Source organism: Pelobates fuscus, chromosome 2 (assembly GCF_036172605.1).
Source record: "Pelobates fuscus isolate aPelFus1 chromosome 2, aPelFus1.pri, whole genome shotgun sequence".
NCBI classification, from domain to species: domain Eukaryota; kingdom Metazoa; phylum Chordata; class Amphibia; order Anura; family Pelobatidae; genus Pelobates; species Pelobates fuscus.
Genome location: NC_086318.1, coordinates 416,291,392 through 416,314,794, shown reverse-complemented (window position 1 = coordinate 416,314,794; position 23,403 = coordinate 416,291,392). Strand labels below are relative to the sequence as shown.

Genomic DNA, 23,403 nt, shown 5'->3' with positions numbered 1-23,403 from the left:
ACTGCAGCAGGTCGGGGATCGACGGACGAAACCGGCGGAGAGCCTGCCTACCGTCAACCGGAGAGAAAGCACGGAGGGGGCAACTGCCCTGCCGCAATAGCAAAGCCACCATTACCTCACCGAGCAAGCGTGCCGCCACCTGGCAGGACTCCCCCAAGCTGGACAATTTTATACACCCGGTGGGCATAGGCTGAAGGGGACGTCCTAAAAGGCGAGTGGTGCTGGACTCTAGCCTATACAATATGCACCCCAAGGGACAATGTCACAGTTAGTAACGACCTATAGCTCATATTACTCACCTCGCAGTAGGTACCCTTATACAAAATGAGCCTCCCTAACCCTGGTGGCCACTAGACAGCACCTCTAAGAATCTTCTCCCCAACATGAGCTATGGTCTTATTTAGCTTACATTTCTGTGTTCTACATTCAGTTACATTTCTTTGTACTGCAGAATTGTGACAGTGACCCTAGTGGCTCCTTACTCCTGTAATGCTGATAGCGACACTTAACTGTACTTTAACCACCATGCCCGGCTAACCTCTCTGAGTTAACTTACAAGTGTTTTCAGCCTGGACATGTGGAACTAGCCTGCCTATACTTGTGATTTAATATGACTTTATTCAACTTTCATCTAGCATAGCACGCTTAAAACTACATTAACTGCATCACCATGTGTAGCCAGACATTAGGAAGAGAGTGTTTAGCCCTGTTTATCCCAGTTCCATACTGCCTCGTCCTAGCCTGATCGTTAAGTTATTGTATGCTATAGAAGAGATTAAGCAAGGATAATATATAATGTTTATCACTCGACTTATTCATATATATGTATAAAATATGTGCTAGATTTAACAAGTACCTCTATGCCCTACTGTTTGAAATGCGCTAGAGGATTGCCTTTGGGGTACCTCACAAGCGACTTTTACAAATTTACGCACTACAAAAATAAAGAATATTTTTATTTTTTTTTAAATCCTACACACAAAGCATTATTTGTAATATTTAAAGGAAATAAAGAATTATCAATGACAGCAATAGGATATGTTCGGCTAAAATAAGTGGGGGAGGGGGGCGGAGCCTGACAGCGAGACGGGCTAGACGCCATTCCTGGGAGCTCCTTCCCGGGGTCTAAAATCACACGAATATCGCCCATAAAAAGACCCTATCCAACCCTGACTGCAGCAGGTACGGGTCTGTGACATCCTGCGGCATCGACAGATGCCTTTCAAATAGGCAGACCAAGCCGAAACGAAGAACCGGGGCCTACTACGCACCGACGCTCGCCGACCTCGAGGAACTCTTCGGCGGAACGGGCGCGCACAAAGCAGGGGACATCCCCACTTACCCCCCTGCAACTTCCCACAGCCCCTTCCCAGCAATGGGGCGCCGCTCCCAGAGACCCTAATCCGCCTCAGCAATGGACCAGCGGGATATCGGCACTCTCCTGCAGCGACAGGTACCATCCAAAATGGCGGCCGCCAGCGGCCCTGACACCCACACGTCCCCTGACTTACCAAACCAGACACACAACGCAATCCCAGCAACACAAGGGGATCCAAACTCCATGACTGGGGATATCCCTGGAGGCACAGCCCCTGCCACTAAGCAGGATCTTCACAACATGCAGAATACACTGCTGGAAATACAGAAGCTCCTAACTGCAGACATGGCCTCCATAAAATCTAATATGCAGCAGCTCAATGACAGGACAACACACACTGAAGGGGACATTGGGAAGCTTCACAATGAAGTAGCTGAACTGAAAACAGCAATGGTCCACTTAAAAACTACACAGCAGGCCATGTCACTTCAAATGACTGCACAAGAAGATAGGCACCGCCGCAACCACCTTAAAATCCGCGGGGTCCTCGCTGAGATCGACGCAGAGGAATTACCTCACTATATAAGATGGCTAATTGCCTCTCTATTACCACCAACGCTAGCCAAGAAATTCACTATAAATGGACTGTACCGACTCATCACTAAAACGGCAGCCCCAATCACCGGTGACATAATCCTCTGATGCTGTACACCACAAGAAAAGGTCCAGATTATGGCAGCAGTGAGGGGAAAAACCCCATTACCGTTCGAAGAATCACAACTAACCTTTTACCAAGACCTCACTAAAACTACACTTCAATGGCGTAAATCACTGCAGCCCCTCACCAGCTGCCTGCGTTCAGCGGGGATAACGTACCGATGGGGCACGCCAAGATCCCTACTAATCACACACAATGGGACGAACCACAAGCTCACAACTGAATCAGAAGCACCTGAAATACTCCACAAGCTGGGCCTTACAGAAGTGGCAACCACATCTTCTGCTCCCCGAGTCGAACACACCTGGGACCCCGAGTCAACGATCCCCTCCCCCCCCGTTGCCCCATTGGTTAGGGGTATCTACCCATTAGGGTAACCGAAACAAACCTCAGGTTAACACCACTCACACCTTGGTTACCCACACGCTTCCCTTATCAGCGCTCTCATGATCTAACACACAACTACAACATAACCTACTGGTAACCTCATGTACGAACTTCAACCCACTCATGAATACCCAGTATACTAACACTTAGCCTCCACGAACCCTCTAAAACATAGTATACTACCCAACCCGGACTAGAGGGAGGAAAACCTACACTGAGGAAACCATACATATCATCCCCTCCATCCCACCGGGAGCTAACACCTCACAAATAATAAAAAAATGTGCGAAATGTTTATTCTGATGCCTTGACTTCTAACCAATATCTAACATTATTATCCTGCATTACTGATACAGTGCCAGTCCTGGCTGTTGTGGCCGGACTTGTTTATGTTAAACTGAAAACGCACCAAAATAAAGAATTAAAAAAATAAAAATAAAAAAAAAATAAGGGGGGGAAATATATACCTTTAATCTCTCCCTTAAAGGTCTCTCCGAGGGCATTTCTAAGATAGAAGTATTGGATTCTTGGGTTTCTTCACGTGTAACAGTTGCACTGCGTAAGACTTCTTTAGATCCGGCCCTCATGGCCATTACATGCTCCGAAAGCAATTGATCATGGTCTTCATTTGGAGTATCGAGAAGGATAAACACCAAATCAAACCGTGACAGTAAAGCACTACCCATTCTGTAATGACAGCAATGTTAGAGGTTTTCTCACTGTTTTTTGATAACAAGCAATCATTTCATATTAACATGTGCGACAGTGACAGCACAAAGAATATTACTGGAAATGGTAAATGGTTTTAATGTTTTATTATTAATAAAAATAAAGGAATACATGTAACAGCCTTGCTGTGTGTGCTTTTTTTGTAAGTGAATACCTCTTTTTAGTGCACATCCTGTCTTATGTATGTTCTTATTTTAAAGAGAAATCATTACAATTTTCCTTTATAAAAAGCAAGACTTAAATTTCATAGAAAACGAAGGTATATCAACAAATCTACGTATACAGGCTAAATGCAAAGAGAGTTAAATAAAGAAAAAAATAAAACGAGAAAATAAATGTACCGATTCCAATTCAAAGCCGTGTCCTTTTATACAATCTAAATACAGTTAGAATGCAAATATTAAGCATGGACCAAAAAAAGGAAATATGAGACAATATGAATAACATCTTCCAATCCGCTCTAAATTCACACAGTAACGGTAAAATAAGACATGGCCCACAACTTTATGTATATATTTTAAAAGTGATCTACAGAGCTCAGTGTGAAGCACTGCGATCTCTTTAAATGCACAATTGAAACAATACGAAAATTTTAAAAAAGGATATGTCCACACAAAATGAGACAAAATACTGTGTGCACACACACAGTATACATAATATACATCAAAATCTGATTAAACAGTATATATAATACACATCAAAATCTGATTGAATATGTTAATCCACATCAGGAAAACACGTGGGGTGAAGCAGACTTGAAAGCACTGTAAAATAATTTCAACACCTGTATCTATTACGCTAAACATAGATTCTTGTTTCACATGTTGAATGCTAGTATTATATTAACCACTAGGTGTCACTAACAGCATGTTTAGTCTGGTTTATGCACTCACAATGGGTTCTGTAAATGAAGCAAGGGATAAGTTTCACATCCCAATGTATCATGATAAGCCTGCTCTTTTACTTTATAATCCAGTGCTGGAGTATTCCTTTACTTAAGCACGTTAAAAAACAACCTTTAGTATAGGACAGCAAGGCTAGAAATTTCCACTAGCCATTGGCAACAGAAAATTTAGCCCTGGCAAGTACAACTTTTCCCTGGTGGGTATGATATGGCTTGTAGTGGTGAGTAACTTTTGAGACTTGACTAGTAGCATAGGACTATAAATTGTAGGCCCTGACGCAAGGATCCTTCAGCCATGTACGTGCACCTTGGCTCACACAGACAGTCTCTATAGGCTTCCCTGCTTCACTCCCTGCATGGTAGTGACAGGATCAGTCTGACTAACAAAGATCAGCTTCCGTGTGGTTAGTAAAAAAACTAAACTTTATTGCTAAAATAATGACAGGATCGCAACTAGCTAAAAGATCTATACAGCATGGATATATGTAGCAAGCAATAGACATGCAAAGTGGTGTGTTTTCTCTTTTCATAATAGATTAATACATGGACAGGTGCAGTTTAATGTACGCTTTGATTGTCCCTTTAAAAAGAGATGCCGTTCAAAACAATGTTAGTAGTCTTTGACACTTCATCTGACTTCATTTCCCATGATACTTAGGTGACCTGGTAGTTTTCCTGTTTAGCTTTGAGGGGATTCCCTTATTATGTGTTTATAACATGTAACAGCTCAATTGCTTACATTCTGTGTTGCGTGGATCAAAAAAAGAATATTAGACAACTCTCGAGTCTGTTTCAGCATGCAGTTAATTGAAATGAGCTAAGTAAATTAATAATCCGCCCCCCATCATTTTTAATTGGCAGTGGATTCAGTGAAAACTCACTTTAAATTCTCCGACACGGTCTTGCCTTTATTATAGTGTCCTCCCACAGGATTTGCGGCTGCTATGATGGACGTCCTGGCTGGCAAACTGCACACAATACCTGCCTTGGCAAGACTAATGCTTTGTTGTTCCATAGCTTCCAGTAGAGCCTGGTGCTGATTACCCATCTTATCAAACTCATCTATTCCACATATCCCTGCAAGAAAAAAAAGAGACATAAAGCATTGAGAAGTATAAAGAGATATACAATCTAGAAGTGCTGAATGTGGAGCAATCACCATAGAAACCAATGGAATCATCCATCTAATTGTCCCACAAAGAGGGTTTCTTAGAAATGGCACAGTTTCCATTTGTAGCGAGGCTGTTGTGGACGCTGCTCGCTCATGAAGCGTGTCCATAAACATATCAAAGGTGCTGCGTCCCTTCCAGTCCCCCATTATCCGTGTCACTCTGGCAATCTCATTCCCGCGTGTTTTGGGGTCGCAGGAGTGACATGGACCAATCAGTATTTACCTAACCCTATGTAAACTATACAGAATAGATGCAGTGTTCAGATAAAACATTGCGTACAGGATAAAACAGTGAGCACAGGACAGTGAATTCATGACGACGTTTAATACTGGTAGCGATTTAAATGTTTTGCAAAACAGATTTCCCCAACCTTGATCTCCAAGAACGAGTGCTCCTGCTTCTAAACCAAAATCTCCAGTTGCGCTATCTCTGGATAATGTCACAGTCAAGCCGGAGGATGTGGTGGTATTTCCGCAAACATAGACACCACGAGGAGCAACATTACACACGGCCTGTAAGCAAGTCAAAGGGGAATTAACACAAAACCTTTCATTTTGACATATTGAACACTTTGTGAAATGAAAGTGCTTCTACTTTTCAAACGTTTGTATCACATACATTGGAACACTTTATCTGTGCTTCAAACATCCAATGTGTGAAAGGAAACACATCGATTAAAAACCAACAGCCCTGTCTGGCTGGGTTATGGAGTTTACCCGGCAACCTCCTTTTTGTTCTAAGCATCTTTTTTAGCAACTGTACATGGGTGAGATGTAAACATTTTTGCAAATGATATCCTTCGTCTGGAGAATTATTTGTTCATGGCTGATGTATTGACATGTCCCTGCTGCTTCAATTTCGTCTAGCAACCCTCTGGATATAGTGTTGTGTTATTTTTTTGGTCTGTAAACAATGCACAAACTCTAAATGCATTTAATGAAAAAGATAGTATGAAAGAACGAATAATGGCCAGACAAAACTCAGAGCCCAAAACCATAAAATACATTTAAAGGTGCAGCTCATAATGAAAATGGCCCAGTATCACAGATCATTGTATGTGGAGCAGTGATGTGCCTTGTAAAGTATGACAAGGATCCTCTCCCTTGTGGAATAGGACAAATAATTATCTTGTTGTTCAATTAAAAGAGAAGATTCTCATCCTTGCAGCTAGTTTATTGACTAAAAAATAGTTAATTGTGTAGAGAATATTTTAACACACATTTACATAATGGTAGCCTAATTACAGATCTTTAGACTAGTAGCAGGCGAGACAATCTGGTACCTACCAGGTTTAGGGATTTAAAATCAGGACTGGAAAGTGGTATTTATTGATAAGTATGAATTGCAAAATAATACACTCTTTATTTATGTAATCTCATAAAAATGACGACTGTTTTGCTTTAAATGTCATGTCTGTTTAAGAAATTAGGTAAGGATTCCCCTAGGAATTTTCAAAATTTGTGATTCCATGTTCTTCTGTTACACAGCAGAACGTTTAAAGAGACTCTCCAGGCAGAGGATTTTACTCACCTGGTTCCAGCACCGGGAGCCTCGTGAAGCCGCGCAACCTATTTTGTCAAAATGACGAAATAGGCGGGCGCGAGCAATCAGACACTTCCATTTGGAAGAGTCATTGCTCCCTTGTGTGCATGCGCGGCTTCGCTGCACATGCGCACATACTTCAGAGGGCGGCATTCATGCACGCGGTGTGCGCGGCCGCGAGCTGACTGACAGCTCAGCTCGCGGTCTTTGCCCGCCCCCTCTCCTCTGCTGACAGGCAGGATAGAGAAGGCGCGCACACAGTGCCTTCTCTCTCCTGCACACGTCAGACGTATTTTAGTACGTCTGACGTGTGCAAGGCCTTTTTAGGGCCCTACATGATAGGAAGTCCCTCTGGTGGCCATCTGAGTGACGGCCACTGGAGGTATTCCTATAAATCAATCAATGTAAACACTGTATTTTCTCTGAAATTAAGCTGTAGTTGTTCAGGTGACTATAGTGTCCCTTTAAGAAGTAAAATGTTATCCTAGAGATAACTATTGTGTGAAAATGTTTTGTGGGCCCGAATGTGCTGTCATCGCATACATTCTGATCTTCCTTTAATCAAGTTTTACCATTACAGACAAATAAACATAAACAAATATCAGATTACAGTAGCAAGAAGGGAATTCATACTTGCAACATTTGGCTTTTTCCCAAACCAGGATCTCCAACCACAAGAATATGGGGATCTCCTCTAACAGGAATCCTGTTTTTGTCATCCACGTATTTTTGGCAGCCTCCAAACAGTGCCAGTGACAGCCCTGCTTTCACAATCTGTAAATGAAAATCACTAGTTTGAATAACAGGAAACCTGTCAGCACGAAGCATTCTGATTTGCATACATCTGTGACTCCCCACATGGAACTGCACGAAAAATAGAAATCCAAACGTTCCTATCCAGTTTGAATATCTCGGTGAGACATTAATTTATTAACAGGATATGATTTTAGCATGAAACTATTTAATTGGTGTATTATTTATTGATAAAATAACCCCCCCCCCCCCCCCAAAAAAAAATAATAATCAGAAAATGGTGGTTAGCACTATGTTTTTTTTTTTGGTAAATTGGAGGCCTAGTGATGTCTCGTCTCCAAACAGGAATAATGTAAGCTTCCTATGAGATCAGCAAAGAAATTATACCATTATTCTTCGATCACATCAGCACAAGTAGTCCTCGTAAAAGTATAACCATCTCCTGTACAGTGTATTTGTTTAATTAAAACACACATTACACATATACACATCAAAATGACCACAAAACTCAAACAACTGGCATGCAATACTTTATACTGACAAATATCGTCACTCACCTCATGTCCATATATCGTAGGGCAAAGGGAGCTGAAAATTTTTAAAAACAACATTAAAAAAATGCGCTAATGATCTGTGAAAAATACTTCAAAAGACTTACACAGTTATACACAACAGAGAGACTTCAAAGTGAATTTTAAATTTAAGGCCAGAAAAGACTAAATGGAAACATTCTGTACTTCAGCCATGCTTCCAGATTGGCTACTTTAGACTAAAATGTGAAATTTCACTTTAGTGGATAACCCTGTTAAAAAGAAAAAGTCATTCTAAAAAAGTCATTCTAAACCCAGACCTGTAGCAATTCTCGGACTATATTTCCCAGAATTCTCAGTCAGTCAGAATTATGTCATGGGAATTGTAGTAAAAAAAAAAACCTGCAGGTCCAAAGTGAGATATTCCTCAAAACTAAACACATTCACAAACCCTTTCACCTGACATTCCAAGTAACAAACTGTATTTTTAGTATTCATATAACAAAACACATTTAACTGCAGGGGACAAATGTATGCTATTACAACAGCGCTGAGTAATGATACCCTAAAATACAGCTTGATATTGGCACGGAGCATTGAGTCTATTGATAGAACATGAAATATTAATGTGCTAGTTCACAGTTATGTCATTGAGGCAGTGACAGTAGATCTCTACTCACTTGACTATTAACTTTAGAAGATTTTCCTGAGCTTGTATTTCTTGGATTGCATAGAGATCTTTCAATGAGAAATCCATAGATGCCCTGTGACTCACACCGTCTTCTGTATCCTTGCTTTTCTGACCTTTGCTGTTACTGACGGAATTTGCCTCGATGTACAACAAGAACATGCATTTATTGTTTTTATTTTTATAACCCCCTGGAAAAGAAGATGTTATGTTAAATAGACCATATTACTTTTGCTTTAACAAACATACATATCAACTCGACAAGGGTCTTTTTCAACCCAAAGAAACAAAACTGTCTCCAATGTAACATATATGAACATAATATGAATGCTGTTAAATGTAGTTCTTTGTGGATGATATTAAATAGTTAATGTTAATGGATTATTCACTAACTGGTAATTGTGGATCATCAACCAAGAATTGCAGATTTTGGCAAAGATTTTTGGTTTTGTTTTGATTACAGAGTAAGACAGAATGACAAAAGGCATCAGCATGCATATATTAGATAGAAAATATATCATGTCGGGTATAGAAAGTAAGATGGTAAGTATACTGGAATAAACCGGCAAATAAGTGTGGAACGCTGCATGTATTAAGGCTAAGAATACAAGAACACTTCTGCTACAAAGAACTTGTTTGTCAATAACAGACCCAGAATACGAGGGAACACAATAGAATATAGCCAATCTTGGCATCTGTCATAGAAAATCCCAATAAAGCAAATTAGGACATTAAATAAATGGAATGTAATAGCCCAGCTAGGCTGAAGTCACATAAACACTATGGCAACTTTGGGAATAGTATAAGAGGTTGCAAATATTAAGTAGACTATAAAAGCTCATTTTAAACAAACTTTAAGACTTCTATTGTAGAGAGTTTGTCTGTCATTGAAAGCCCCAGAAGACTAAGGAACGTATCTGTGGCTATGCAGCAAAATGTAGCCATGTGTCACAATAAGTTTATAGTAATCCCAATAAAAGACAATTAGGGCGAGTAAGTCACAGTAAACACTATGGCAACTTTGGAAATAAAAAATACCTGTCATCTCCTCGAACGCTATACCAAGAGCAAAAATAACGGGTAAGCAAGAATAAGAAAAAGACAGGAAAAAGATAATAGAGAGAAGAAGGAAAGAAAGTAGAAGAAATAATATGTGGAGAAAAGACTGGACAGAAGAAGGAAGGGAAGTAGAAGGAGTATGTGGAGTAACAACTTGATATATATAAAGCCGACATGTAGAACCTATGGTGTATGTCTAGGGAAAATCTTCAAAAGACACCCACAAGAGCTTCACTCACTTACACATGCATAGAATATACATGCATAACACATTACACATATCGGCTTTGAAGTTAGTGTTTGGTGACTGAGTGTGCTGGATCTTTTATGTTGCAAAAATTGGTGCAGCAGCATCCATAAATATATGCATGTTCAGGTGAGTGATGTCCACTAAATTTCATGTTTAGAAATATTTGGGATTCCAGCTCAACTCCTGCTTTGGATCCCTCTCTGTTACAAGTGCCTCGCTCCAGGGCCCTATGTAGAGAGCTCCAGGATGACGGATTTCCCAAGTAAGTGGGTTAATCTCATAAGAGCTGCCAAAAATGGAATACATTGGCATTGTGGCAGTCTTGTATGTAATGTAATGAATGCTACTAAATATACATATTTATATGTAATAATGTGCCTAATCTCATGTAGGTCCCCAGGCCAAAACAGCTCTAATGTGTCGAGGCATGGATTACACAGGACCCCTGAATGTGTACTGTGGTATCTGGCATGAAGATATTAGCAGTAGATCCTTTAAATCCTGCAAGTTGCGAGATGGGGCCTCCATGGATCAGATTTGTTGTTCCAGTACATCCCACAGATGCTCAATCGGACTGAGAGCTGGGGAATTTGGAGGCCAAGGAAGCACCTTGAATGCTTTGTCATGTTCATCAAACCATTCCTGAACAATTTTTGCAGTGTGGCAGGGTACATTATTCTGCTGAAAGAATCCATTGCCATCAAGGAACGTCATTGCTATGACTGGGTGTATGTGGTCTGCAACAATCTCTAGATAGGTGGTACGTGCCAATAAACATCCACATGAATGCCATGACCCAAGATTTCCCAGAAGAACATTGTCCAGAGCATAACTCTCCATCGTCCAGCTTTCTTCCTATAGTGAATCCTGCAGCGATCTCTTTCTCAGGTAAAGGGCGCACATGCACCCAGCCATCCAACTGTTCTAAAAGAAAACTTGATTCATCAGGCCAGGCAACCTTCTTCCATTGCTCAATGATCCATTTCTGAAGCACACATCCCCATTGAAGGTGCTTTTGGCAGTGGACAGGGGTTATAACGGGCACTCTGGACAATCTGTGGCTACGCAGCCCTGTACGCAGTAAACTGCAAATGAACTGTGTATTCTGACGTCTTTCTATCATGGCAACATTTATGTTTTTCAGCAATTTGAGCTACAGTAGCTCTTCTGTGTGATTGAAACAAACTGGCTAGTCTCCGCAACGCAAGTGCACCAATGAGCCTTGGGCGCCCTTGAGTCATCCAACCATCACTATTTGGACCTTGTCAAAGTCACTCAGATTTGTTTTGCTTGTCCATTTTTCCTGCTTCCAAAACATGAAATTCAAGAACTGACTCTTAAATTGCTGCCTATATATCCCACCCCATTGTAACGATTTAATCAATGTTATCCTCTGCACCTGTCAGGGGTTTTAAAGTTGTGATTATTCAGTATATACTGATGTGGTGTTTACTAAAATGTGGTGTTTACTAAGTGAGTGTTCTGGACAACTTAGTATGTGGTGGTATTGCCATAGGGTTTCAACTACTTTGAAAATCATTTTCTTAAATATCTTCTCATCCATGAAATACTGAACAAATAAAAAAAACAGTTGGAAAAGAATATAGGAAATCTCTTTCTTAAGGAAGAATATGCTTGCAGATAGTGTTAGTTGCATTAATTGTAAAATAACCATGTGGCACGTACCATCTCTAGTGTTAGACACTTTAACAATTCCTGTTACTGTCACCATGTCACCAGGAACACAGCTGTCTACTAGATCCTGATTTAATTCACACTCCACCGTTCGCGGAATTCTACCAGCCTCTCGCTGATCCTCAGACATCAGTTCCTGCACCCTGCCATAGCAAAAAAGAAAAAAAATCAAAGATAAAATCTTTATACGAAAAATTAAAAAACAAAACAATACTTGTATGTTCTTTATCGTATATCTTTAACACATTTCCTGTGATGCTCAACTAGTCTAGCAACTTGCTGACCATCATAGAAAACCTAGGGGATGGCCTAGCAGCCAGAAACATGTAGTTCACAATCATCTGCATTGCAAAGGATAACTTTTGTTTTAATTTATTTTGTTTATGTATGCTGTATTGCTCTATAACTATTCAGGAAATGAGCTGGGATTGGGTATACAGTGTGCACCACAGAGTGGAATTTAAACATAGCATGGTGATAGGAGACAAGAAGGAGAACATGTGGTATTAAAATATACCAATCATTCACACCTCATAACACTAAAAGTGAAAAATGGAGAATCAAGAATTGTACTTTGTCATGTTAGGCAAAGTAAAACCTAAATCAGTTCAACGTTAAATACTAATTTTTAGTTCATAAAATTACTATAAACATTTTTTTGGGGGGTCACCGTTAAAGTAGTGTACGTGCTCTAACATGTTTATTTAATTTCAATGATTACACATTTTTAGGATAATTCCTGCAGATGCAAGTTTATCTGACAAGTTGCAATACAGAAGTGAACGTGCTTTACATGATGCTGAAGCATAGGAAGATTCTTTGCTGTATTGCTTTCACGGTCAATGTTCTGAGGTGTGACGCATTGCAAACAGGTCAAGAAAAAGGAATAATGTGAGATTTGAGCAGGAAAAAATGAGAACTTGCTTTTCACACTTTATTATTATGTAATACAAATTGTGCAACTTACTGTGACACAGGCATGATATAAATAAATATGATGCACTCACTTGATAGACTGCCAGTCCACGGTTACGGTTAAAGGGGAACTTCTTTTTGCAGTAAATGACCTCCCACGGCATTCTCGCACAGGACACTGTATAGAGAAAATACTGATTATCGCATCAGACTAAGAAAAACATCAACAGCATTGCACACATTTCTAAATATTACAAATGACATTCAGCTTTATCAGAATACATCACACTGGAACCATGCTGGACTGTAAAATTAGATCAAACATTTGGCTGATCACCCAGTGTTTGTGTTTGCTCCAGTGCTGCTTCACCGCACCATTCAGATGTGGGTGTAAAAGAGACTAACTATTTACAGAACAATGCAAAATGTAATAGCACTACAGTGGGGCAACCTTATTATTATATTCATGTTCTGGAGGACAAAATCATTAAGTCAAGAACAAAAACATAGACAGATGTGACAGCTCCACTCGGTTTTTAACCTGCAGTGGAGGGGAACCAATTTACACCCCAGTCTCTTTACCTTTTTTATAGCCTGAACTCTGGTCTCTTCTGTGTTTTGCTATGCACAATGTTCACTAAACTTGGGAAGCAGACCAATTTAAATGTCTGACATCATTAAACCTCAAAGACTAATTTATTTCAGAGACAACAGAAGTCTGATGGCTTCAAATTAGAAGGCCAGTTTGTTCTTTTGGCAACATAACATTTTCCAAGATCTTGAAGGATGAAAATTACAAGTTATTAAAAGAAAATGATGGACCACAACATAACATTTTCCAAGATCTTGAATAATGAAAATTACAAGATATTAAAAGAAAATGATGAACCACACTCAAATATGAATATACGCTAGCAAAAAGTCCTGATTTGGATAAATTATACGAATTAAATAATCTTATCAGGCTACGTAATTCGCCTATCTAAGAAAACAAATATGGGGATTCAGTTCCACCATATGGCCATATTGTGTTAAGCCCACCCCTACTTCACAGTACCCCAACATCGGCGGGTCCTACACTAAATCCAAATGTGGGAGACAAATTAAATAGTGCTAAATAAGCTAAAGTGTATTAAATTAATCTATTGTAAGAGCATTGTGAGTATACAAAATTAATGTGATAAAAATGTTTTTAGGATCCCTTATACTCCGACTGAGTATATCCATTGTAATTCTCCCAAGTCCTAAGTGAAGCAGTGATTATAGCTCTGGTATACCCAAACATCAGCCTAGACTTGATGAAGGGTACAAGAAGACTGTTTTATTCTGGCCAGATGGCCCACTTTTATACACAACAGGGATACAGTCAGCATGACTAAGCATAAAACCATAACATACATAAAATATAAAAAATACATATAAGACATATAGGAACTCCCCACAAATATTATATCCCCGGATAGCCTGGATCTGAGCGCCCAAGTAGTCCAAATAATGCTCAGATCCCACGAATACAGCCGAATCGCCACTGGGGTAAAGTTTTGACCGACCACACCCGAGGCGTCTGCCCAAATCAGTTCCAGAGATTCAGTGGTAGCGGTCGGTCACTTTCGGGAGTTCCATACGAACAAACTGTCAAACGGTTCCCCTGGCTCATGGGTAGAGTTTGTTCGCCTGGTTCGTGCGAAAAAAAATTCAAACGTCCAGGGTAAGGAGCGTATGTCACAAAAAGCAATTAAAAACAGTGTCAAAACTAGACAAATAAAGTGTTAATGCTTGAATGAATATACTCACTGTAGCGGAGAGCTGATCTTTCACAGCTATTCTCCACTTTAGATCCAGGGAGGCTCAGGAACAAGTCATTAGTAAATCCACAGCAAAGTTTCTAGCAGGTAAAAAGGTATAGCGATATCCCCACAGCACTCCCAATAACTGGACGACACACAGTTTCAGGAGTAGTACTGACAATCGTTTATTCCAAGGTTTCTTATAAAGCCTGCTCCCATGCAAGGGAGGGGACTACAGCAATTATGACAGTAACCAATACCATTCTTGTTACCTCCCACACATCTCCTCCCCTCAGCGTGAGTCATAATCCCCTTAAGTTGTACAGTAGTTTACCCCAAACTTGGATGTACCCCTAAACCATCATATATCTTAAATATCAGGGTACCGCTGGGTAGCCCTGATCTGGGTGAATATAATATCCAAAATTCACCCAGATCGGACCAGGGGTTCGGTAGTTACAGGCAGGTGAAGTTTGACCGACCGCACACGAGTTGGTATCCGAAAAGGGTTCCATGAGAATGGGCCCTGCGGTCGGTCTCCGTTCGGCAGTTAAAATAGACATTTACAATTGCCATCCACATTTACATTCACCTAGATAGTGATTCCCTCATTCGGTACTTTATTACTACCGAATGGGGATTCGTTATGTTTCTCCGTTCGGCAGTTACGGAGCTCTGGAGGTCTCAGCGGTGTTTGGTTGTCTGAGTGTCCGATTTGAGTTCCAGGCACTCGACGACCAAACACCGCTGGGCTTTTCATGCGTAAGATGGCCGCCGCCACGTGTACGCATGCCGAATGGCGGCCACCCAGATACAATGTTAATGAGCCGGTTAACTTGCGGTTTGGAAAGAATGTGAACCTTAATTGCTGGCACACTTCTCTCCGGGGTGGCCCCTCCGTTCGGTAGTTTCCATAAGTATATAGTACGGATGGAAACTACCGAATACCATATAATTCACATAATAAACAGACGAACAGCAATTTCAACATAGGGAAAAATTATACGAACACAGTCATACAGGCATTTTGAAGGACAGGCTTACTGCATTCCGCTACACTGCTCCCCCTTGCCCACAAGCCGGCATACACAGTCTGATCCCACACGGATCGGCTTGGGGATGACCGGGGTGCTCACGGATCATTTCTCCAGATCAGTTTGTCGCGACAACCCGTCGGCGTTTCCATTTTGCTTACCCGGGCGGTATTGAATGTTAAAGTCAAAAGGCTGCAGCGCCAAACTCCAGCGCAGCAGCCTGGCATTGTCCCCAGCCACCCGGTTCAGCCAGACTAACGGGTTGTGATCCGTGAGCAGCGAAAAAGCCTGTCCATACAAATAGGGTTGCAATTTCTTCAAGGCCCACACCACTGCCAGGCATTCTTTCTCGATGGCGGCGTAGCTTACTTCCCGGGGTAAAAGTTTGCGACTGATGTAAGCCACGGGGTGTTCTCCGCCATCGGCCCCGACTTGGCTCAGTACTGCCCCCAATCCAAACATAGAAGCGTCTGTGTGGACAAGAAAACGTTTAGTTGGATTGGGAGCGGCCAAGACAGGGGCATTAACAAGCGCATCTTTCAAGTTTTGGAATGCCTGCTCACACTCCGGGGTCCAGGTTACTTGGCGGGGAAGGTTTTTACGGGTCAGGTCAGTGAGGGGTTTGGCCAGGGCACTATAATTGGGGACAAACTTCCGGTAATACCCTGCTGTCCCTAAGAAGGCTAACACCTGGGTTTTAGTTGTCGGGGTAGGCCACTGGGATACCGCCTCTACTTTGGCGGGTTCCGGCTTCTGCTTACCACAGCCCACTCGGTGGCCCAGGTACTGTACCTCGGCCATCCCAATACTACATTTAGCTGGTTTTAGGGTCAAACCAGCCTCCCTGATCCTGTCTAGGACCGCTCCTATATGGGCCAAGTGTTCCTGCCAGGTATCGCTAAATATGGCAATATCATCGAGATATGCGCAGGTATAGTCTTGGAACCCATCTAGGAGGCGGTCCACCATCCGCTGGAAGGTAGCCGGCGCGTTTTTCATCCCAAACGGCATGACCTTAAATTGGTACAGGCCGAATGGGGTGACAAAGGCGGACTTGGGGATGGCGTCCGGGGCCAGGGGAATCTGCCAATACCCTTTGCACAGATCAATCGTGGTAAGGTATTGCCCCCTGGCCATCCGGTCTAGTAACTCATCTATCCTAGGCATCGGGTATGCGTCGGATACGGTCTTCTCATTCAGTCTCCTGTAGTCCACGCAAAAGCGGGTCGTGCCGTCCCGCTTTGGTACGAGGACCACTGGAGATGCCCAGGGACTATCTGAGGGCTCAATTACTCCTAACTGTATCATCTCCTCAATCTCTTTGCGCATATTCTCCCGGACCGCTTCAGGGATGCGGTACGGGGTCTGGCGCATGGGAAGTTGACCTGGGGTGTCTACTCGGTGGGTAGCCAGAGGGGTGTATCCAGGTACATTAGAAAAGGTTTCCTGCTTTTCCTGCAGTAGCTGTTGTACCTCGATACGCTCCTGTGGGCTCAACCGATCCCCCAATACAACTGCTCCTAAATCCCCAGCCAGCTGTCCGTCTTCTAACAGATCGGGGAGGGGTAGGCTGTCGCTCTCTTCAGAGGTGGGGGCGCAGATCGCTGTCACCTCCTCTGAACGTTCCTGGTAAGGTTTCAGCATGTTCACATGGATCATGCGTCGCCCCCCATTCCCTGCGCAGTGGCCAATTATATACGTGGTGTCACATCGTTGTTCTACCACTCTATAAGGGCCTTGCCAGGCGGCCTGTAGCTTATCGTGTCGAACAGGTTTTAAAATTAAAACTTTCTGTCCGACCTGAAAGCTGCGGTCCCTGGCGCCTCTATCGTACCAGGTGCGCTGCCGCGTCTGAGCTGCCTGTAGGTTTTCCTTTACCGTCTTGGTGAGTGCTTCCAGGCGATCTCGGAGGGCCAACACATATGGTACAATAGGGGTACCGTCCACGCTACGGTCTCCCTCCCAGTGCTCTCTAATCAAGTCTAGGGGTCCCCTTACTCTCCTCCCGAATAGCAGCTCAAAAGGGGAAAATCCTGTAGATTCCTGCGGCACTTCCCTGTAAGCAAACAGTAAGTGCGGCAGGAATTTTTCCCAGTCTCGGTGAGTCTCTGCGAAGGTTCGGAGCATTTGCTTTAAGGTGCCATTGAACCGTTCGCAGAGCCCATTAGTCTGGGGGTGGTACGGAGCACTAATTATAGGCTTAATTTTACAGAACTTCCAGAGTTGTTGGGTAACTTCTGCCGTGAACTGAGTGCCCTGATCCGAGATGATCTCCCTGGGTAGCCCCATCCGGGAGAAAACCTGCATCAGCGCCTCAGCCACCGTCTCTGCATGTATATTAGTTAAAGCTACCGCCTCGGGGTAGCGAGTGGCATAGTCCACTACAGTCAGGATGTATCGTTTGCCCGAGGGGCTGGGTTTCCTGAAAGGACCTACAATATCTACGGCAACCCTATGAAAGGGTTCCTCAATTATGGGTAGGGGGTGCAGCTTCGCCTTACGCTTATCCCCCCTCTTTCCCACCCTCTGGCACGTGTCGCAGGTATTACAGTACCTGCGTACCTCCTGGCTAATCCCTGGCCAAAAGAAACTCTGGGTCAATCGATATCTGGTACGGCTGACCCCCAAATGTCCGGATAGCGGAATATCGTGCGCTATCCGGAGTAATTCGGTTCGGTACCTCTGAGGTACCACCAGCTGTCTTGTGGTAATGGGGTCTGACCCATCTATCTGTTTACTTGATTCCCGGTATAATAACTGTCGGTCCCATACAAATCTTTCCCCCTCCGCCCCCGGTTGGATAGAGGTGACCTTGTCTCGGTATACCTGTAAGGTGGGGTCAGTGACTACCTCGGCTACAAACTCGTCAGGAGGGGCCCAAGGGATACAGTCTAGGGAAGGGGAGGAATCTCTTACCTGGACCTCCGGCAGTGCGTTGTTTTGTTGGGTGCGGGCCTGTTGCCTGGTGACTACTGGGTGTGCTTCTTCAGTAGTTTGTGGTTCAAATGCGGAGGTGAGTTTGCCCAGATCATTCCCCAGGACCACCTCAGCAGGTAATTGCGGCATTAGTCCCACTTCCACATTCCCGTACCCCGCACCCCAATGCAAATGTACCCTGGCTGTGTCTAGCCGATACACGGCTCCCCCGGCAACCCTGACAGCCACAGTCTTATTCAGTTTGGCCTTATCTGAAACCAAATGGCTTTGCACCAGGGTGATGGTGGCTCCTGAGTCTCTGAGCCCCTGCATAGGCTTCCCTTCCAGATATACGGTTTGCCTATGGTGCTGGCGGTTATCCGCCTGTGCCTGTAAGGGGTTGGCCTCATGCAGCACTTCCCACTGTTCCACAGTCGTGACTGGAACGGCAGAGCTGTAGGGAAGTGGTACCTCATCCTGGTAATGATGTGCTGCTGCTCTCGGTGGTGGTGGTGGGGGCCCTGGTCGGATCCAGGTGTTGCGTTCCCTGGACTGCGGACAATCTCGCTGGTAATGTCCCCACCTCTGGCATCGATGGCATTGCACAGAAGCAGGTGTGCGGTATCTCGGCTGCGCTGCTGCTGGTGCTGGTGGAGGAAGGGATCTTGGTGGGGGTTGAGGGTTAGGAGAAAATGAATTTACCCCTAGTGGCCGCATGGCCGGTTTGTTACCCACTGTCTTGGTTTGTCTGCGAGCATCCATAAAGTCATCTGCCTTTTTGGCAGCCTCGGTGAGGGTGGTGGGGTTACGGTCCCTCACCCATTCCTGCAGTTCTGAGGATATCCCCTCATAAAACTGCTCCAACAGCAGCATTTGTAATAAGTCCTCCATGGACCTCGCTTTACTCGACTGTATCCACCCAAGGGCTGCCCTTTCTAGTCGGCAAGCCCACTCTGCATGTGAATCTTTGTCCACCTTTTTCAATTCCCTGAAACGTCTCCGGTATGCCTCTGGTGTTATTGCATACCGGGCCAGGATAATCTCTTTCACCCGGCTATAGTTCCTAATTTCCACATCTGGTACAGTGCGGTAGGCTTCCGCTGCCCTTCCTGACAGCCGTCCTGCTAATATGGGTACCCACTCTTCCCTTGGTATATTATGCAGTGTACATAGTCTCTCAAAGTCCTGGAGGAAGGCATCTATATCCTCCTCTGCTTCCACATACGTTTTAAAAGCTTGGTAGGGAATTTTGGGCTTACCCTCTTGTGCCACAGCTCCTGCGGTACCTCTTTCTGGTGTTTGTGGTCTCCTGTTTCTCTTTACAAATTCCTGCACCTCTGTCATGGTTTTAGAGATGATCTCTGTGGGTGGGTTTTCCCCATAGAAGGCCAGTCTGTATTGTAATTGCCTTTGGAACTCTTCCTGTTCTGTTTCAGGTCTTTGTTCCGTGGCCTGGACCTCCTCTGCTCTGTATTCTGCCATTACTTCGGTGATAAGCGTTGCTTTGGATTTGCTGCTGGCAGAAACACCTTTTGCTTCCAGAAGGTCTTTCAAGGTGGTTCTTTTTAGCGTAGAAAGGTCAATCTCCATTAATCCTTGTTCCTCTGTGAGTCTGGATCCCAGCGCTGCCAACCAATGTAGCGGAGAGCTGATCTTTCACAGCTATTCTCCACTTTAGATCCAGGGAGGCTCAGGAACAAGTCATTAGTAAATCCACAGCAAAGTTTCTAGCAGGTAAAAAGGTATAGCGATATCCCCACAGCACTCCCAATAACTGGACGACACACAGTTTCAGGAGTAGTACTGACAATCGTTTATTCCAAGGTTTCTTATAAAGCCTGCTCCCATGCAAGGGAGGGGACTACAGCAATTATGACAGTAACCAATACCATTCTTGTTACCTCCCACACATCTCCTCCCCTCAGCGTGAGTCATAATCCCCTTAAGTTGTACAGTAGTTTACCCCAAACTTGGATGTACCCCTAAACCATCATATATCTTAAATATCAGGGTACCGCTGGGTAGCCCTGATCTGGGTGAATATAATATCCAAAATTCACCCAGATCGGACCAGGGGTTCGGTAGTTACAGGCAGGTGAAGTTTGACCGACCGCACACGAGTTGGTATCCGAAAAGGGTTCCATGAGAATGGGCCCTGCGGTCGGTCTCCGTTCGGCAGTTAAAATAGACATTTACAATTGCCATCCACATTTACATTCACCTAGATAGTGATTCCCTCATTCGGTACTTTATTACTACCGAATGGGGATTCGTTATGTTTCTCCGTTCGGCAGTTACGGAGCTCTGGAGGTCTCAGCGGTGTTTGGTTGTCTGAGTGTCCGATTTGAGTTCCAGGCACTCGACGACCAAACACCGCTGGGCTTTTCATGCGTAAGATGGCCGCCGCCACGTGTACGCATGCCGAATGGCGGCCACCCAGATACAATGTTAATGAGCCGGTTAACTTGCGGTTTGGAAAGAATGTGAACCTTAATTGCTGGCACACTTCTCTCCGGGGTGGCCCCTCCGTTCGGTAGTTTCCATAAGTATATAGTACGGATGGAAACTACCGAATACCATATAATTCACATAATAAACAGACGAACAGCAATTTCAACATAGGGAAAAATTATACGAACACAGTCATACAGGCATTTTGAAGGGCAGGCTTACTGCATTCCGCTACACTCACAAAGGAAATCAATATGTGCTAAATTAATATTACCGTATAATAAAAGCGACATTGCTATTCAAAAACTCCTCATATATACACACCTGTGGTCACCTCCAAAGGGGCCTCTGAAGCTGGGGGCCTATGCGTGGTGTTTAACCACAAAGGGAATCTGGTCTGGATTACAAACTTGCATAGCAACGACAAAAAGCATTGGGGGCACACCCGCAAAATGCATTTTACAGGAATGGTGCTGGTGTGGTGGGTTGTTAATAAATTAAGAAAGAATGGTATATTTTATGGGCAGCTGAATTCTTATGAGTTTGTATAAGAAATTAAAAGGAAGTGGTGCATATATAGGAGTAGATGGGAGGTCTAGTAATGTATAGAGGGCTACATATATATTCACCCATAAGATTTAATGTCTTAAGAATCATGAAATGCATTGAGGGGCATTTTACTTCCTCCTTTGCTCTCCAAGACACTCACACTGCATGCACTGCTTGGATGGACATCTCTCTTCAGGTAAAAGAGAGCCCAAAATGTGTCTCTAGAATTTGTGAATTGGCAGAACACTGCACACAGCCCATTCTCAAAAATGTGATCCAGGCTGTGAATAGTCAAATAGTATTTCTGCAGTTATATGCATCCTATGCGATTATTGGAACTACGTATGATGCCAGAACGCCTGGCAGATTTGATCAAAGCGTGCCTCGAAGTGCTTCTTCTAGCACAGGAGCTCCGACCCCTCTGGAGACTGTAGGAGCAGTGGCGTAGTGGCCATTTTAGGATTGCCATGCGGGCCTTGGCTCTGTGTGGGAGTCACATGCTGCAGGTAAGTAGTTTTTCCCAGTGGGGACCGGGATATCTCCCTCCGGTCCAAAGGGGGGGTTGCGGGGCACCAAGATATTTGCCGTTTGGAGGGGACCCCGTGGCGGGAGATTGGCCGCTTCCCCCAGCCTCCAAGTCGCCCACCATGCTAGGCCTCGTGAGTGGACCATGGGTTAGCATAGATAAATTGTAAAGAACGTGGATTCCCACTTGGCCCAGCTGCAATGCTCAATTGTTCCAGACTTCTAATATCACGATTTTGAGCCGTTTTAGCACATATTAAGCTCAGCAGTGTTGGAGTTCTCAGAAGATGCATCTGGCCATCTAAGCAGTCAGGCCCCGCCCCCATACATTTTTGTTTTATTTACTTTTGTCATTGTTTGTAATCAATATAATGCATTTTAAGCACTTGCAGACACTTCATCACTATTTTGTCCCTTTCAGTGAAACACTGAATTAAGAGTAACACTGCAGGAAGAGACAGGAACAAAGGAACAAAAATAATATTTCTGAAACTGGTAGTTACCTTAGTTGGAACTGTAAACTTTCCATCCGAAAGAGGCAGACTCTGCATATCACCGCACATGTTGCATGAAAAGGCCATTTTGGTGCACAGTGGTTTAATGTTACTCACTCGTACCACTGTACCACGCAGTGCCACATATTTACCATAGAGATTGGCTCGAAGATTTTTCAGAGGGGTTAATGGATCATAATTGTATACCCTAAGAAAGAAAAGATGATTATTTAACAAAATGTCAGTAGATTCTGTAAAGCAGCTCTATAACAGAAGTGGGCAACCAATATGTAGACAGATATGACAAGTGTTGCATTTTTACATATCAATTCATAAATGTTAGGTGCTGACCGATGCCTCCATTCTGAGGTGTAAGGAGCTACTTGCAAGAGGAGAAGATCATTTGGAGAGCCGAGATACTTTCACAATCTGAATCACCAAATAATTAATGAGGAGAACCAGTAAGGTTCTCTAATTAGGTGGGTATTCAAAGAGTGGTTAATGTAGTGTAAATTGGGGGCGGAGCCTGACAGCGAGACGGGCTAGACGCCATTCCTGGGAGCTCCTTCCCGGCGTCTAAAATCAAACGAATATCGCCCATAAAAAGACCCCATCCAACCCTGACTGCAGCAGGTACGGGTCCGTGACATCCCGCGGCATCGACAGATGCCTTTCCAATACACCCCGAGGCAGACCAAGCCGAGACGAAAAACCGGGGCCTACCACGCGCCGACGCTCGCCGACCTCGAGGAACTCTTCGGCGGAACGGGCGCACACAAAGCAGGGGACATCCCCACTTACCCCCCTGCAACTGCTCACAGCCCCTTCCCAGCAATGGGGCGCCGCTCCCAGAGACCCCAATCCACCTCAGCAACGGATCAGCGTGATATCGGCACTCTCCTGCAGCGACAGGTACCATCCAAAATGGCGTCCGCCAGCGGCCCTGACACCCACACGTCCCCTGACTTACCAAACCAGACACACAAC

At 43.8% G+C, this 23,403-nt stretch overlaps 1 protein-coding gene across 1 annotated transcript in view; it reads right to left on the bottom strand.

Annotated features, from left to right (window-relative positions):
* Positions 1-23,403, bottom strand: part of MCM8 (minichromosome maintenance 8 homologous recombination repair factor) — a 59,818-nt gene that overhangs the window by 15,747 nt on the left and 20,668 nt on the right. The window contains exons 7-15 of the mRNA XM_063443999.1: positions 22,426-22,624; positions 12,753-12,838; positions 11,737-11,888; positions 8,734-8,932; positions 8,081-8,111; positions 7,404-7,544; positions 5,599-5,740; positions 4,938-5,133; positions 2,891-3,110 (exon numbers count right to left, since the gene is read on the bottom strand). Of these exons, the coding sequence (XP_063300069.1) occupies positions 2,891-3,110; positions 4,938-5,133; positions 5,599-5,740; positions 7,404-7,544; positions 8,081-8,111; positions 8,734-8,932; positions 11,737-11,888; positions 12,753-12,838; positions 22,426-22,624 (1,366 nt within the window). The remainder of the gene's footprint in view (positions 1-2,890; positions 3,111-4,937; positions 5,134-5,598; positions 5,741-7,403; positions 7,545-8,080; positions 8,112-8,733; positions 8,933-11,736; positions 11,889-12,752; positions 12,839-22,425; positions 22,625-23,403) is intronic.